Source organism: Bombina bombina, chromosome 1 (assembly GCF_027579735.1).
Source record: "Bombina bombina isolate aBomBom1 chromosome 1, aBomBom1.pri, whole genome shotgun sequence".
In the NCBI taxonomy this organism is placed as follows: Eukaryota; Metazoa; Chordata; class Amphibia; order Anura; family Bombinatoridae; genus Bombina; species Bombina bombina.
In genome coordinates this window covers 1175603856-1175621647 of record NC_069499.1, presented here as the reverse complement: position 1 = coordinate 1175621647, position 17792 = coordinate 1175603856, and the positions used below count along the sequence as shown (strand labels likewise).

The 17792-nt window shown below is 41.2% G+C and overlaps 1 protein-coding gene across 1 annotated transcript in view; it reads right to left on the bottom strand.

Annotated features, from left to right (window-relative positions):
• NSF (N-ethylmaleimide sensitive factor, vesicle fusing ATPase) overlaps positions 1-17792 on the bottom strand; it is a 303795-nt gene that overhangs the window by 139228 nt on the left and 146775 nt on the right. The window contains exons 8-9 of the mRNA XM_053699733.1: positions 10034-10189; positions 8671-8870 (exon numbers count right to left, since the gene is read on the bottom strand). Of these exons, the coding sequence (XP_053555708.1) occupies positions 8671-8870; positions 10034-10189 (356 nt within the window). The remainder of the gene's footprint in view (positions 1-8670; positions 8871-10033; positions 10190-17792) is intronic.

Genomic DNA, 17792 nt, shown 5'->3' with positions numbered 1-17792 from the left:
GGTGGAACTAAGGAACTTGTTTCCAAATTCACCTTCCATCTGTGAGATTGCAGTAAAGATAACAACATTTCCAAGTGGGATCTTGCTTGTTGAAAGGATGGTGCCTGAACCAGAATGTCGTCCAGATAAGGCGCCACTGCAATGCCCCGCAATCGGAGCACCGCCAACAGGGATCCTAGAACCTTTGAAAAAAATTCTGGGAGCTGTGGCAAGGCCGAATGGAAGAGCCACAAACTGGAGTATTTGTCTAGAAATGCAAACCTCAGAAACTTGTGATGGTCCCTTGTTGTCCTAAATTGACCCTCTTGAACCAAGGGAAGAATGGAACGAATAGCTTCCATCTTGAAAGACGGTACTCTGAGGAAATTGTTTAGCCTTTTGAGATCTAAAATTGGTCTGAAGGGTCCCTCTTTTTTGGGAACCACGAACAGATTGTAGTAGAACCCCGGACCCTGTGCATTGGGACGGGAACTATCACTCCCAGGTCGGAAAGATCCCAAATACAATTTAAGAACACCTCTCTTTTTATCTGGACTACAGATAATCTTGAAAGCAGAAACCTGACCTTGGGAGGAAGGTCTTGAACTCTAGTTTGTATCCCTGGGACCCGATGTATGGAAACCGGAACCAAAACAGAGCTGTTTCAAATAATGTTAAACGATCGTTAATCCATTTTAACTAAAAACGGCAAGTTGCAAGATTTCTCTCATTCGTTAATTATTATTATTAAATAAAAATAGGTTTAAATTGGTTGTTCTTAAAGGGCCATTATAGTGAAAAAAATTACATGTTCTCATTAGTTAGAGCCTGTCATTTTATTACTATCAACCCCACAACGGATTTAAACACATAGCTAAAGTACTACTCGGAACCCACAGAACAAGACTCAGGATTGATAGTGATAAAATGCTCTAAAGAATGACAACATGTATTGTTTTACTATAATGGTCCTTTAAATATTTGTCAATGCATCATAGTTAAATGCAGATTCTAAACAGAAATGTTTACAAACAATATGCCTATTGCTGTAGCTAAAGTTGTCCTTTATGCTGATCTAGACTGAATGAGAAATAAACAGTGTAAAAAACAATATGCCTATTGCTGTAGCTAAAGCTGTCCTTTATGCTGATCAAGACTGAATGAGAAATAAACAGTGTAAAAAAACAATATGCCTATTGCTGTAGCTAAAGCTGTCCTTTATGCTGATCTAGACTGAATGAGAAATAAACAGTGTAAAAAACAATATGCCTATTGCTGTAGCTAAAGCTGTCCTTTATGCTGATCTAGACTGAATGAGAAATAAACAGTGTAAAAAACAATATGCCTATTGCTGTAGCTAAAGCTGTCCTTTATGCTGATCTAGACTGAATGAGAAATAAACAGTGTAAAAAACAATATGCCTATTGCTGTAGCTAAAGCTGTCCTTTATGCTGATCTAGACTGAATGAGAAATAAACAGTGTAAAAAACAGAATTTGTGCTTACCTGATAAATTTCTTTCTCTTACGGTGTATCTAGTCCACGGATTCATCCTTACTTGTGGGATATTCTCAATCCCTACAGGAAGTGGCAAAGAGAGCACACAGCAGAGCTGTCCATATAGCTCCCCTCAGGCTCCGCCGCCCCAGTCATTCGACCGACGGTTAGGAGAAAAAGGAGAACCATAGTGTGCAGTGGTGACTGTAGTTTTACAAAAAATAAATTTGAACCTGACTTAATTGCCAGGGCGGGCCGTGGACTGGATACACCGTAAGAGAAAGAAATTTATCAGGTAAGCATAAATTCTGTTTTCTCTTACATTGGTGTATCCAGTCCACGGATTCATCCTTACTTGTGGGAACCAATACAAAGCTTTAGGACACGGATGAAGGGAGGGAACAAGTCAGGTAACCTAAACGGAAGGCACCACTACTTGCAAAACCTTTCTCCCAAAAAAATAGCCTCCGAAGAAGCAAAAGTATCGAATTTGTAAAATTTGGCAAAAGTATGCAGTGAAGACGAAGTCGCTGCTTTACAAATCTGTTCAACAGAAGCCTCATTCTTGAAAGCCCATGTGGAAGCCACAGCTCTGGTGGAAAGAGCTGTAATTCGTTCAGGAGGCTGCTGTCCAGCAGTCTCATAAGTCAATCGGATAATGCTTTTCAGCCAAAAGGAAAGAGAGGAAGCGATAGCTTTTTGACCTCTCCTCTTACCAGAATAGACAACAAACAAGGATGACGTGTCTGAAATCTTTAGTTGCTTTTAAATAGAATTTTAAAGCACGAACCACATCAAGATTGTGTAACAGCCGTTCCTTCTTAGAAACTGAATTAGGACACAGAGAAGGAACAATGATTTCCTGGTTAATATTCTTATTAGAAACCACTTTCGGAAGGAAACCAGGTTTTGTACGCAAAACAAACTTATCTGCATGAAACACCAGATAGGGTGAATTACACTGCAAAGCAGACAATTCTGTAACTCTTCCAGCAGAAGAAATAGTTACCAAAAACAAAACTTTCCAAGATAATCACTTAATATCTATGGAATGTAAAGGTTCAAACGGAACCCCTTGAAGGACTGAAAGAACTAAATTTAGACTCCATGGAGGAGCCACAGGTTTATAGACAGGCTTGATTCTGACTAAAACCTATGCAAACGCTTGAACGTCTGGTACTTCCGCCAGACGCCTGTGTAACAGAATAGACAGAGCAGATATCTGTCCCTTTAAGGAACTAGCTGACAATCCTTTCTCCAATCCTTCTTGGAGAAATGACAAAATCCTAGGAATCCTAATCTTACTCCACGAGTAACCCTTGGATTCACACCAACAAAGATATTTCCGCCATATCTTATGGTAAATTTTCCTGGTGACAGGCTTTCTAGCCTGGATCAAAGTATCTATAACTGATCCAGAGAACCCACGCTTAGATAGAATTAAGCGTTCAATCTCCAAGCAGTCAGTTGCAGAGAACTAGATTTGGATGCTTGAATGGACCTTGAATTAGAAGATCCTGCCTTGATGGCAGTGTCCATGGTGGAACAGATGACATGTCCACTAGGTCTGCATACCAAGTCCTGCGTGGCCACGCAGGCGCTATCAAAATTACCGAAGCCTTCTCCTGTTTAATTCTGGCTACCAGACGAGGGAGAAGGGGAAACGGTGGAAAAACATAAGCCAGATTGAAGGACCACGGTGCTACTAGAGCATCTATCAATGCCGCCTTGGGGTCCCTGGACCTGGATCCGTAAAGAGAAAGTTTGGAGTTCTGATGGGACGCCATCAGATCCAACTCTGGAATACCCCATAGCTGGGTAAGCTGAGCAAAAACCTCCGGAAGGAGTTCCCACTCCCCCGAGTGAAAAGTCTGACGACTCAGAAAATCCGCCTCCCAGTTGTCTATTCCTGGGATGTGAATTGCAGATAGATGGCAGGAGTGATCCTCTGCCCATTTGATGATCTTGGATACTTCCTTCATCGCTAGGGAACTCTTTGTTCCTCCCTGATGATTGATGTACGCTACAGTCGTGATGTTGTCCGACTGAAACCTGATGAACCTGGCCTCCGCTAGTTGAGGCCATGCCTGGAGCGTGTTGAATATCGCTCTCAGTTCCAAAATGTTTATCGGGAGAAGAGACTCTTCCCGAGACCATAGGCCCTGAGCTTTCAGGGAGTCCCAGACCGCACCGCAGCCTAACAGACTGGAATCGGTCGTGACAATGATCCACTCGGAAGCACATTCCCTGAGACAGGTGATCCTGAGACAACCACCAGAGAAGATAATCTCTGGGTTTCTGGTCCATTTGTATCTAAGGAGACAATCTGCATAATCCCCATTCCACAGTTTGAGCATGCACAGCTGCAGTGGTCTGAGATGAATTCTGGCAAAGGGAACAACGTCCATTGCCGCAACCATTAACCCGATTACCTCCATGCACTGAGCCACAGAAGGCCAAGGAACAGAATGAAGAACTCGGCAAGTAGTTAAAAGATTTAACTTCCTGACCTCCGTCAGAAATATTTTCATTTCTACCGAGTCTATTAGCGTTCCCAGGAAGGGAACCCTTGTGAGCGGGGACAGAGAACCTTTTTCGATGTTCACCTTCCACCCGTGAGACCTTAGAAAGGCCAGAACTATTTCTGTATGAGCCTTGGCTCTTTGAAAAGACGACGCCTGAATTAATATGTCGTCCAGATAAGGTGCTACTGCAATGCCCCGCGGTCTTAGTACCGCTGGAATGGACCCTAGCACCTTTGTGAAAATTCTTGTCCAGAAAGGCGAACCTTACGAACTGATGGTGATCTTTGTGGATAGGAAGATGTAGGCCGCATCCTTTGAATCCACGGTAGTAATATATTGATCTTCCTGGATCAATGGTAAGATTGACCGAATGGTTTCCATTTTGAATGATGGAACTCTGAGGAATTTGTTTAGAATTTTTAAATCCAGGATTGGCCTGAAAGTTCCTTCCTTTTTGGGAACTACAAACAGGTTTGAGTAAAAACCCAGTCCTTGCTCTGCAGTTGGAACTGGATGTATCACTCCCATCTTTAGAAGATCTTCTAAACAGCGTAAGAACGCCTGTTTCTTTGTCTGGTCTGAAGACAAACGAGAAATGTGGAACCTTCCCCTTGGGGGAGAGTCTTTGAATTCTAGAAGATACCCTTGAGCAACAATTTCTAATGCCCAGGGATCTGGAACATCTCTTGCCCAAGGGGGGCTACCCTTTCATGCTGTCTTGGTAGCAGCAACAGGCTTCTTGGCCTGTTTACCCTTGTTCCAGCCCTGCAAAGGCTTTCATGTTGCTTTGGGCTGGGAAACGTTACCCTCTTGCTTTGCGGTTGCAGAGGTTGAAGCAGGTCCGCTCCTGAAGTTGCGAAAGGAGCGCAAATTAGCCTTGTTTTAAGCTTTAAAAGGTCTATCTTGTGGAAGGGCATGGCCCTTTCCCCCAGTGATATCTGAAATAATTTCTTTCAACTCTGGCCCGAATAGGGTCTTCCCCTTGAAAGGAATATTAAGTAATTTTGTTTTGGACGACACGTCAGCCGACCATGATTTGAGCCAGAGTGCTCTTCGCGCCACAATGGCAAAACCAGAATTTTTCGCTGCTAATTTAGTTAATTGTAAAGCGGCATCTGTAATGAAAGAATTAACCATCTTTAGAGCATGAATTCTATCCATGACTTTGTCATATGAAGTCTCCCTCTGGAGCGACTCATCCAGCGCCTCAACCAAAAAGCCGCTGCAGTAGTTACAGGAATAATGCAGGCAATTGGTTGAAGAAGGATACCTTGTTGAACAAATATTTTCTTTAGTAACCCTTCTAATTTGTTATCCATAGGATCTTTGAAAACACAACTGTCTTCTATTGGTATAGTTGTGCGCTTAGCTAGTGTTGAAACTGCTCCCTCTACCTTAGGGACCCCCTGCCACGAGTCCCGCCTGGGGTCAGTTATGGGGAACATTTTCTTAAAGATAGGGGGGGGGGAACAAAAGGTACGCCTGGTCTCTCCCACTCCCTAGTCACAATATCCGCCACCCTCTTAGGGATCGGAAACGCATCAGTGTATACAGGGACTTCTAAAAACTTGTCCATTTTACACAATTTTTCTGGGACCACCATAGGGTCACATCATCCAGCGTAGCTAAAACCTCCTTAAGCAGTACGCGGAGGTGTTCCAGCTTAAATTTAAACGCTAAGAAATCTGATTCTGCCCGCTGAGAAATTTTACCTGCGTCACAAATTTCTCCCTCAGACAGTACATCCCTCACCGCCACGTCAGAGGGTTGTGAGGGTACAACAGATAAATTATCCAAAACTTCTGATTTCTCATCCTCTGTTCTTAAAACTGAGCTATCACGCTTTTTAGGAAAAACAGGCAGTTTGGATAGAAATGCTGCAAAGGAATTATCCATGACTGCTGCTAATTGTTGCAAACACATAGAACAAGGTCTATCTGTAGGCTCAGACATGTTAAACAGACTTAGACAGCACTCAAATACAGTAAAATACAATTTTTGAAAAAACAGTACTGTGCCTTTAAATAATAAAAAGCTCATACTTTTTTACTAAACCTCCAAAAATCATCCAATCTTTATGAAATTTTCACCATATGATCCTAATGCTTTGAAATGAATGCACAGTAAATTTCAAGTCAATTAACCATGCCACAGCCTTTGCTGTGGTCCTACCTTCCTTGGGGATTAGTTTTGATCGAAAATAAGCCTCTCTGAAGTCCTCAAGTAATCTTTGGACCCTTCACATGTATTTGCATGAAGCTGTTTGTAAAATCAACTGCGCAACTGAGGCGCGAAATTCAGGCCCCCTCCATCTTCCCTCAGGAGTTTGAGGGGCCTTCCCAAGCCAAAATAGGTGTCTAAATATATGCCATGAGGAATAAAACGCCAAAAAGTGTTTTAAATGCAATATAAAACTTGTATAATGTCAGATTATCTTAAAAAATAATCGATTGCCCCTTAACAGTGTCCACCAGTGTATTGAGCCCTTTCAATAAGCCTTCCTTCTATACTAAGTCTCAGAATATGGCTTACCTTCCCCGCATGGGGATTCTGTCAGTCTTCCAGCATTACTAAGTCTTGACTAGAAAATATTGACTGAACATACCTTATAGCAGTTAAGCCTGCAAACTGTTCCCCCCAACTGAAGTTCTCTGGTATTCAACAGTCCTGTGTGGGAACAGCAATGGATTTTAGTTACAAGATGCTAAAATCATATTCCTCTCAGCAGAAATCTTCATCATTTTCTGCCTCAGAGTAAATAGTACAAACCGGCACTATTTTAAAATAACAAACTTTTGATTGAAGAAATAAAAACTACAAACTAACACCACATTCCCTTTACACTCCCGTGGAGATGCTACTTGTTAGAGCGGCAAAGAGAATGACTGGGGGGCGGAGCCTGAGGGGAGCTATATGAACAGCTCTGCTGTGTGCTCTCTTTGCCACTTCCTGTAGGGATTGAGAATATCCCACAAATAAGGATGAATCCGTGGACTGGATACACCAATGTAAGAGAAAACAATATGCCTATTGCTGTAGCTAAAGCTGTCCTTTATGCTGATCTAGACTGAATGAGAAATAAACAGTGTAAAAAACAATATGCCTATTGCTGTAGCTAAAGCTGTCCTTTATGCTGATCTAGACTGAATGAGAAATAAACAGTGTAAAAAAAACACAATCATTTCAGGGCAGCGTAAAGCCAGTCAAATGCTGATATAGGAGTAATTAAAACTGGTTTTCATTTGGAAGGCAATGGAAAGTGCAAGTGGTAGTGGTGACATTGAAACATACAAATTAATCTTCTTAAACATTGCTTAAGGGGACATGAAACCCCAAACTTTTCTTACCCAATTCAGATAGAGCATAGGATTCTAAAGAACTTTTAAGTTTGCTGCTGTTATCTTATTTGATTCCTTTTCTTGGTATCTTTGATTAAAAAGTATACCTAGTTAGGCGTAGGAGCAACAGTGCGCTACTGGGAGCTAGTTGCTGATTGGTGGCTGCACATATATGCTTTCTTGTCATTGATTCACCAGATGTAATCAGCTAGCCCCCAATAGTGCAATGCTGCTCCTTCAATTGTTAAAAATTGCATGCTCTTCCTGAATCCAGAAAAAAAGAAAATTGGTTTTATGACCCTTTAAAGAGACTTAAAAAAATATAGTAAAATTCCAGAAAGAACCACTATAGTTTTTACTAATAAATACAAATTACATTAAAAATGAAATCTTTCTAAAAACGAAGTCATCTTCAGTCAAGGGAAGATATAAATCCTAGGGAGTTCAGCCAGACACAGTGTGTGACTTATTGCCTCAAATTAATCTGGGAAATAAACATTTTTTTCACTGGTATGAGCAAAACAACAAAGAAGGGCTACCTAATGATAATGTTGTTGAGCTGCAGTGTGTGCTGTAGAGCCATAAGTAGGTCAGTGTCCTCATTAAATAGCTACCTACAGCTGTGATATGAAGTCAGGGAATTCAGCACCGCTTGGCATCAATATTACATGAAAAGTACATAATAGTGTAGACTAAAATCTGCTATAAGAAGACTCTTAAAGGGACATAAAGGTGAACACAAAATTGATTTCAGATTTAATTTATAAGTATTTTTTGCAATAAGCTTCTGAGACACATGAACACAATTACAATGCTAGATACTTCTGGTCACATGAACAAGTTAACTTATTACAAAACCTGTGAGAGTTATTCAAGCAAGGTGTTTTTGCAAACATAAGCATATTGAACACTATTTATGTCAAGGGGATCTTGCAGAGGACAATAGTGAATAATATTCCCTTTGTATCAACAGAGTTTAGGTTAAGGGAAAAACCAGGAACCTAATACACACTACATAGTATTCTAACAATTAGTGGACTTTAGAGTGTTCACTGTGAGGTTACTTAAAAATAAGAAGAGGGATAAATAAGCATTTTTTGCCATCCTTTAAAAAATATTTCTAAAATAAACTGTTATAATCAGTTAAATGCCTAGAGACTGAGAACTGTTCAAGGATTTGTTCCTGCAGAGGATAGTGTACTAATAGCAATGACGTCTAATCTTCAACCCTACTAGAACCAAAGCATATTATGGCAAGCAGGTGTCAAGTCTTGTGGTCTTTCCAAAATCTGATAACTACATGTAAGGTGATAGTATTTGAATGTTTATTACCCTCCTCTGCTCCTCTTCTGCGTCTGCAAACAGCTTGCGGATGTTGGCCTCAGACTCTCCCACATACTTGTTCAGAATTTCTGGTCCATTCACTACTTTGGGTTCACGAGCATTTAGCATTTTGCCTATTTGACGAGCCATGAGAGTCTTACCACAACCAGGGGGGCCAAACAGGAGGATACCCTTTACATGCTTACAGCCTGCAAGGAAGAAAATCAAAACGAGTCCTTACTAACTTCAGTGAAAAAATTTTGGCCTAAAATGAGAAAACATATGAATTATCCTGACACATCGCTATATTTAGTGCCTTAACATTTTGACTCAGTTCTTCGCAGATCTGACATACTGTGGCAGTAAATGTACCTTTGAAAACATTAAGATGCCACATTACTTACAGAAAAGATAAGCAGAGTTAAACCAGAAAGAGAGTTAGTAATGATCTATGCAAGGTTTTACAAAATTGATTTGTTAGGATAACACATACAATATTTTCTTCATTCCTAGGTACTGATGAGGGGGTGGGTAGCTTTTTCCTGTCTGGATTCCTGGCAGGTGGTGACAGCTGTGTATAATTAGATAATGTCTTCTGTCATCTCGCTCTTATCCTGTCACACTGTGACCTTTACCTGGGACACAGGTGTAAGAATGAAAACTTTAAAAGGTAGCAGGAAGAGGGCAAGTCATACTCTCAGAGACAAGCATTCTCTATGTGCACCACTTAATGTTACCCTTTAAAGTAGAGATAGCCAGACAAATTATTAGGTCAGATAATACAAAATGTCTGAAAAACAGCCATACTTGTATTATGATTTTAATAGAAGTATGACTTTTAGAAGACATTTAAAACATTATCATATTTTTGAAACATTAAAATAACAATCTGATGCAAAAATTTAGTTATTTTTGCATTATGGACTGTAGCTGTGTGTTAAAAATTCAGAGCGTGCCCTGTTATTAAACTACAATGTACAAGGATAATCACAAGAAAGCCATTATAATAACTCACAGTGACACAGAACAGAATATTTGATATACTAAAAATTGCCTATAATTTAAAAAGGATTCATTTACATACACAGCCTCTTGACATACAAAGGACATACACACATCTCAACATTAACATGGTTTTTAACCGGGGACAAGGAGAAGGTTGGGGGTCTTGGTAAATTACAAAATGGCATGGGGCAAAGTTGATATTGTCTGTAGGGACAAAACTCACATGCAGGAACCATCTGGCAAAACTTTATACATTCAGTGTGACAAAGTAAAAATCATGTGAAACTCATACACCATGGTTGGAATCTATAATATTGGATATTATTCACTTACTTATCCATAATAAATATTTGCCAAGAGGACTTACCCATCTGTTCTACGATCTCTGGTGGGAAGACTCTTGATGCAAAGGCTCGTCTGAAAATATCTGAGAATTCCTTGTCCAGGCCTCCAATACCCATCTTCTCAAAGTTCCAGTCAGGGTTGATGATGGACTGGCGGCCCTGCTTTGTTTTTGACTTGCCTGAACAAAAGGAACAAAATGGACAGAATGAACATACCAAAAAATATATTGCAACATCATCAGTGACAATATAAAATCATTATATGAGAACTCATAAGAGGGGAAATGCAAGATAAGCTGGACCATTTGTTCTTTTGTTTTCAACCAAGATCAGACTTGCTTGCAGCCTACTTGCTGATTAGATCTTCAAAATCACCTTCTCATGTGATCAAATCCTCAATACAGCCATCTGCAAACATTTCACAGATCTGACATTCTTCTCCTCCAAAGATATGCACTTCTGATCGCAGTAGATTTGCTATATCTATACCTCCTTCAGATCTACCCTACAATATCAGGCCTGCTACTTGCTATTTCCTCAGATGAAATGTGAACACTTTTGCCCTCTCATATGAAAAATAAGTGAGAAAGGGGGCCCTAGATCATCAATTCTAAAAGATCTCTATTTTAAGCTGTTTAAGAAAGTGTACGGCAAAACCTTTGAACCTCTTTTCCCCCCAATGTTTTAAATATGTTTAGCCAGCTCATGGAACTTACTAATTTTGATCTGCCAATACGGGATTCTTGGGGGATATAATTAGTAACAGTAACTAATCTGGGACTTTCAGCAAGCAAATAAGTGTTATGGAATGAGAAGACTGAATTTAAATGCCAACATTGCAGCTCCACAGCCTATCAGTGTGCAGAGTTGCACTTCAAGGTGGGGTTGAGTTACACACATGCTTGCACTTACCCCACATTGCCCCTACACACCAGGAATGGTCACCCAGGTAAGTAGTAAATACCATATTAGGCAATTATTCTTCCAGGTAGAAGGGGTTTGGAGTGAAAACAACAAAAATAATTCCTTCCCATACCCCCAAAGTTGATCACCACTTCTAGGTTGTAGCTCAACCGTAAAGAGGTGTTACCTCCTTTTCTTAAATATGCCCAAGCACTCTACCACCCTTATGCACAACCACCACAAGTACATTTGACCACTTGACAAACATCTGGGCACTTTCCTACTATCACTCTCCCACTTTTAAGGACACTCCTAGGCATTGTCCCATACATATGCAAAAAAAAAAATCACTTCAAAAAGAAAATACTGACAGATAAAGCCAACAGCTATGGGGAATCTCCCTAAATCCCTATTTTTAAATTGCACAAAGAAAATTTAGTATGTGAAAACGCATACAAAATAAAACTATGGCGCTCAAAAAGTGCTAAATATTTGCAGTATCCGGCTGAACAATCAAAAATAAAAATATTTTTTTTATTTATAGATGATAATTAAATGATACCAATGGATGCACACATATAGTATGGCCTTGCATAAGGGAAGCAAAAGTTAAAAAGGACAACAGCAAAGTCCAGAGAACAAATACAATCAATAGTGGTAACTTCACATTACCACTATTGATTGTATATGTTCTCTGGACTTTGCTGTTGTCCCATACATATGCACACAAACAGGCAAACATTCCCCATGCAATCTCCTACACTTGTGCAAACCCACTATGCTCTATTCCACACCTCAGAAACCCCTCCCTCAAGTACACTCACACATGCAGTTGCTAGCCCCACACTTGAACACATCTCCAGGCACTGTTACACATTTACCCACAATCCCAGGCAATCTCCCATCCTTATGAGCACATGCATCCCCCGCTGCTTCATCTGTATGTCTTTCCCTTGGTCATCTCCTACCCTACCTTTATGCTCACCTTTTGTTGAATTTTATATTACTTAGGGTTTGCACTTTTAGAAAATATTCACTTATGGGTATAAAGGGAAAGAAAAGTAAAAATTTAAATGTGCATGGGTGCATTTCAATTTTAAAAAGAAGAACTTTTGGAATATATTTCCATTAGTAAAAATGTTCTAGTAAACATTATTACTGCTTCAGCTGCATACGCACATATGCTACAGGGCTGGCGGTGGTGCGTCTTGCCACTGGAGACTTAATTTGTGTCACACAAACCACTGCTGACATTATGAGAAGGTCTGGTGTTTGAATGTTGTGATGTTTTGACCTTTCTATCCCTTTAAACTGGTTCAGAGGCATATTACAGTTCTGTCATAAAAACGCCAAGCTTGAGGGGGGGCGGAGCAAGCTCGAGCGGCTGCATATTACTACAGCTCCGCATATCATCTATAATTTTATAGTTCATGGACTGCACGGATGAACGAGCATTGCCTCAAAAGTGAAGGGGAATCTCTAGGGACTAGAATGCGCATCCAGAAGCTACTGAAAAACACACATTGAGCCCTACACTAGTGAAACCCTTCAAGCAGCTGCAACTGGGAAGCGGCCATCTTCACGCCCACGTGGGGCTTTACAGGTCTAATAGCTTACACTCTCTCTCTATCCACTTGGCTTCTTAAAATAAGCTAGAGCTGCTACTGACATGGAAGCGTTTTACCACATTATAGAAACATTGTTCCAAGATTTTAGGATGGAGCTTCCTCTCTTAGTAACAAAGCATATTTTCCCTCAACTTCCCTCCGATAAGGCAAGAGTGGGCCAGGTGCTCAAAGCCACTTACAGTACCGGAGATTATGCTACAAAGAGACAAGGGGAATCAAATGAACCTACCTTGATATCCTTGGACATTTCTCCTATGGCGGAACAAAAGATTGCTAAGCCAGCTGATATCCCTCTATCAGATGTATATGGGAGAGGTGAAGTGTTATACAGAGAGCATCGCCGCAGCGATGAGACCATAGCACCAGATACCCAGGGTCACTACTTATCTATGCCTGATGAGGATTCTGAGCTTTGGAGCGACATGACAGTATCGGAAAATTTTATCTCTACAACAATGGAGAGTAGAAGTTTGAAAAGGAATCCTATGGCAGAGATTATCCCCCGTTCCTGAGAAGATATCCTGGTGTTCTTCGAACTGAAGATATTGGCTCTAGGATCAGCTGGACGTCATCCTTAGCTGTAAAGTATACATTCCGGGATGAGCATTGATTCTTCTATACTTCCTTATGCAGGCAAGCATGTCCTAAGAGAGCCGACTGGACTATCCATAAAGTTGGGGTAGGATGAGCTTCTCGTTTGGAGACCAAACATTGCAGCTCTCTATGTTATAAGCTGCAATAGAGTGGACTCTTGCTGACTAAAAGAACTTACACCACTGTTTCCTAAGCTGTCTGTAACCCCTTTGACACTAGCCTAATTAGTAAATTGAATTTATGTATAACGTAATAGGTTCTTTTTTGGGTTTTTGGGTTCTTTACTTGAGCAGGATAACTGTCTATGCTGATGTTGATGCAGTAGTTATATTAGATTATTAAATCTTGCTGCCAGTCGTTGCATTATATATATTTAACCCATAGACCGTTACTATGTATACCATTACAGGTTTCTATAAGTTTTATGTTCAAGTGGGTCTTGTGTATACATTTTTGATAGACATTTTTGTTTGTTTTAATGTCTCTTTGAGAAGCTAAGCTGCATTACCAGATTCTTGGACTGAATTATTGCAGATGGCGTGCTTACTCGAGGAGCAAGCATAGACGCAGCTGTGGAGATACATCTGGAGCGCTCCTCTTCAACTCTGAATTATAAACCCCAGTCTTTCCAACGGCTCTGCCATACTATCTTACACAAGCAAATATTTATAGAAACTGACACCTGGTTTTTACAAAAGGTTTGGGTAGGATAAATCTTAAATCTACTGTCAGTCTCTCCCAGATGCCTATTCAGTAAATAACAGGGATATCCTTTAAGTTGTTTTTTCTCTGTTACTGTTTTGTGTGCCGTTAGTTACATTAACATATTTGGCTTTCTGCATCATTAGAATCGGTTCCATATCCTAAGGGAGTTGAATATATTGTTCCTTTATTTTTAATGGGGGTGTCACCTATATTGTATATACGGAATGTTTTTAATAGGGAGATGTTGGTACTAAAAATGAAAACTTGAGCCTTAAGTATTTTACCTTCTACTTTCCGTAGCCAATCTAAGCCTGTTGTTATGTTTAAAAACATTTGGGTTGGGTGGGCTTCAATATGGATCTGGTTATAGTTTGCTTGTTAAGATCACTTCTGTCGTGTTGTCTTGATGGCTGAACATATATACAAATACAAATTGACTGGCTTATCCTAGGGAGATAGTTTATGGAGGGTCTCTGCCAGCGGCCAGGGTGTAGAAAACCAGATCTGTTATTATATAGTTTAGAAATCCCAGGAATCACATGCTTTAAATCTTCCCTATTGCTATGGAAAAAGTAAGTGGCAACTATATCAGATACATATTTATACAAGCTATCAATACCTAGCATGGAGAGCCCGCCTCTAAATAGTCCACAGGTGAGCTATATCTATTACTAAAAACATAATTTATGCTTACCTGATAAATTTATTTCTCTTGTAGTGTGTTCAGTCCACGGGTCATCCATTACTTATGGGATATATTCTCCTTCCCAACAGGAAGTTGCAAGAGGATCACCCAAGCAGAGCTGCCATATAGCTCCTCCCCTCACATGTCATATCCAGTCATTCGACCGAAACAAGACGAGAAAGGAGAAACTATAAGGTGCAGTGGTGACTGGAGTTATAATTTTAAAATTTAGAACCTGCCTGAAAAAGACAGGGCGGGCCGTGGACTGAACACACTACAAGAGAAATAAATTTATCAGGTAAGCATAAATTATGTTTTCTCTTGTTAAGTGTGTTCAGTCCACGGGTCATCCATTACTTATGGGATACCAATACCAAAGCTAAGTACACGGATGATGGGAGGGACAAGGCAGGAACATTAAACAGAAGGAACCACTGCCTGTAGAACCTTTCTCCCAAAACCAGCCTCCGAAGAAGCGAAAGTGTCAAATTTGTAAAATTTGGAAAAAGTATGAAGTGAAGACCAAGTTGCAGCCTTGCAAATCTGTTCAACAGAGGCCTCATTCTTAAAGGCCCAGGTGGAAGCCACAGCTCTGGTGGAATGAGCTGTAATTCTTTCAGGAGGCTGTTGTCCAGCAGTCTCATAGGCTAAACGTATTATGCTACGAAGCCAAAAAGAGAGAGAGGTAGCCGAAGCCTTTTGACCTCTCCTCTGTCCAGAGTAAACGACAAACAGAGAAGAAGTTTGTCTAAAATCTTTAGTTGCCTGTAAGTAGAACTTCAGAGCACGGACCACGTCTAGGTTATGCAAAAGACGTTCATTCTTTGAAGAAGGATTAGGACATAATGATGGAACAACAATCTCTTGATTGATATTCCTGTTAGAAACAACCTTAGGTAAAAACCCAGGTTTAGTACGCAGAACTACCTTGTCTGAATGAAAGATCAGATAAGGAGAATCACAATGTAAGGCAGATAACTCAGAGACTCTTCGAGCCGAGGAAATAGCCATCAAAAACAAAACTTTCCAAGATAAAAGCTTAATATCAATGGAATGAAGGGGTTCAAACGGAACACCCTGAAGAACTTTAAGAACCAAGTTTAAGCTCCACGGAGGAGCAACAGCTTTAAACACAGGCTTAATTCTAGCCAAAGCCTGACAAAAGGCCTGGACGTCTGGATGCTCTGCCAGACGCTTGTGTAAAAGAATAGACAGAGCTGAAATCTGTCCCTTTAGCGAACTAGCGGATAAACCCTTTTCTAAACCCTCTTGTAGAAAAGCTAATATCCTAGGAATCCTAACCTTACTCCATGAGTAACTCTTGGATTCGCACCAATATAAATATTTACGCCATATCTTATGGTAAATTTTTCTTGTCACAGGTTTCCGAGCCTGTATTAATGTATCAATAACCGAATCCGAAAACCCACGCTTTGATAGAATCAAGCGTTCAATTTCCAGGCAGTCAGCCTCAGAGAAATTAGGTTTGGATGGTTGAAAGGACCCTGAATTAGAAGGTCCTGCCTCAGAGGAAGAGACCATGGTGGACAGGACGACATGTCCACTAGGTCTGCATACCAGGTCCTGCGTGGCCACGCAGGCGCTATCAGAATTACCGATGCCCTCTCCTGTTTGATCCTGGCAATCAGCCGAGGTAGCAACGGAAATGGTGGAAACACATAAGCTATGTTGAAAACCCAAGGGGCTGCTAATGCATCTACCAGCACCGCTCCCGGGTCCCTGGACCTGGATCCGTAACAAGGAAGCTTCGCGTTCTGGCGAGATGCCATGAGATCCAGATCCGGTTTGCCCCAACGACGAATCAGTTGAGCAAATACCTCCGGGTGAAGTTCCCACTCTCCCGGATGAAAAGTCTGGCGACTTAGGAAATCCGCCTCCCAGTTCTCTACGCCTGGGATGTGAATCGCTGACAGGTGGCAAGAGTGAGACTCTACCCAGCGAATTATCTTCGAGACTTCCAACATCGCTAGGGAACTCCTGGTTCCCCCTTGATGATTGATGTAAGCCACAGTCGTGATATTGTCCGACTGAAATCTGATGAACCTCAGCTTTGCTAACTGAGGCCAAGCTAGAAGAGCATTGAATATTGCTCTTAATTATAGAATGTTTATTGGGAGGAGTTTCTCCTCCTGAGTCCACGATCCCTGAGCCTTCAGGGAATTCCAGACTGTTCCCCAGCCTAGAAGGCTGGCATCCGTTGTTACAATCGTCCAATCTGGCCTGCGAAAGGTCATTCCTTTGGACAGATGAACCGGTGACAACCACCAGAGAAGCGAATCTCTGGTCTCCTGATCCAGATTTAGCAAAGGGGACAGATCTGAGTAATCCCCGTTCCATTGACTGAGCATGCATAGTTGCAGCGGTCTGAGATGCAGGCGCGCAAATGGCACTATGTCCATTGCCGCGACCATTAAGCCAATTACCTCCATGCACTGAGCTACTGATGGGCTTGGAACGGAATGAAGGACACGGCAAGCATTGAGAATCTTTGATAACCTGGACTCCGTCAGGTAAATCTTCATCTCTACAGAATCTATAAGAGTCCCTAGAAAAGGAACCCGTGTGAGTGGTAACAGAGAACTCTTTTCCACGTTCACTTTCCACCCATGCGACCTCAGAAATGCTAGAACTATCTCTGTATGAGACTTTGCATTCTGAAAACTTGACGCTTGTATCAGAATGTCGTCTAGGTATGGAGCCACCACTATGCCTCGTGGTCTTAGTACCGCCAGAAGTGAGCCCAGAACCTTCGTAAAAATTCTCGGGGCCGTGGCTAACCCGAAGGGAAGAGCCACAAACTGGTAATGCCTGTCTAGAAAGGCAAACCTCAGGTACCGATAATGATCTTTGTGAATCGGTATATGAAGGTAAGCATCCTTTAAGTCCACCATGGTCATATATTGACCCTCTTGGATCATGGGTAGGATGGTTCGAATGGTTTCCATCTTGAACGATGGTACCCTTAGGAATTTGTTTAAAATCTTTAAGTCCAAGATTGGTCTGAAGGTTCCCTCTTTTTTGGGAACCACAAATAGATTTGAGTAAAATCCTTGTCCCTGTTCCGATCGCGGAACTGAGTGGATCACCCCCATGATTAAGAGGTCTTGTACACATTGTAGAAATGCCTCTCTCTTTACTAGGTTTGTCGATAACCTCGAAAGATGGAACCTCCCTTGTGGAGTAGAGGTTTTGAAATCCAGAAGGTATCCCTGAGATATAATCTTTAACGTCCAGGGATCCTGCACA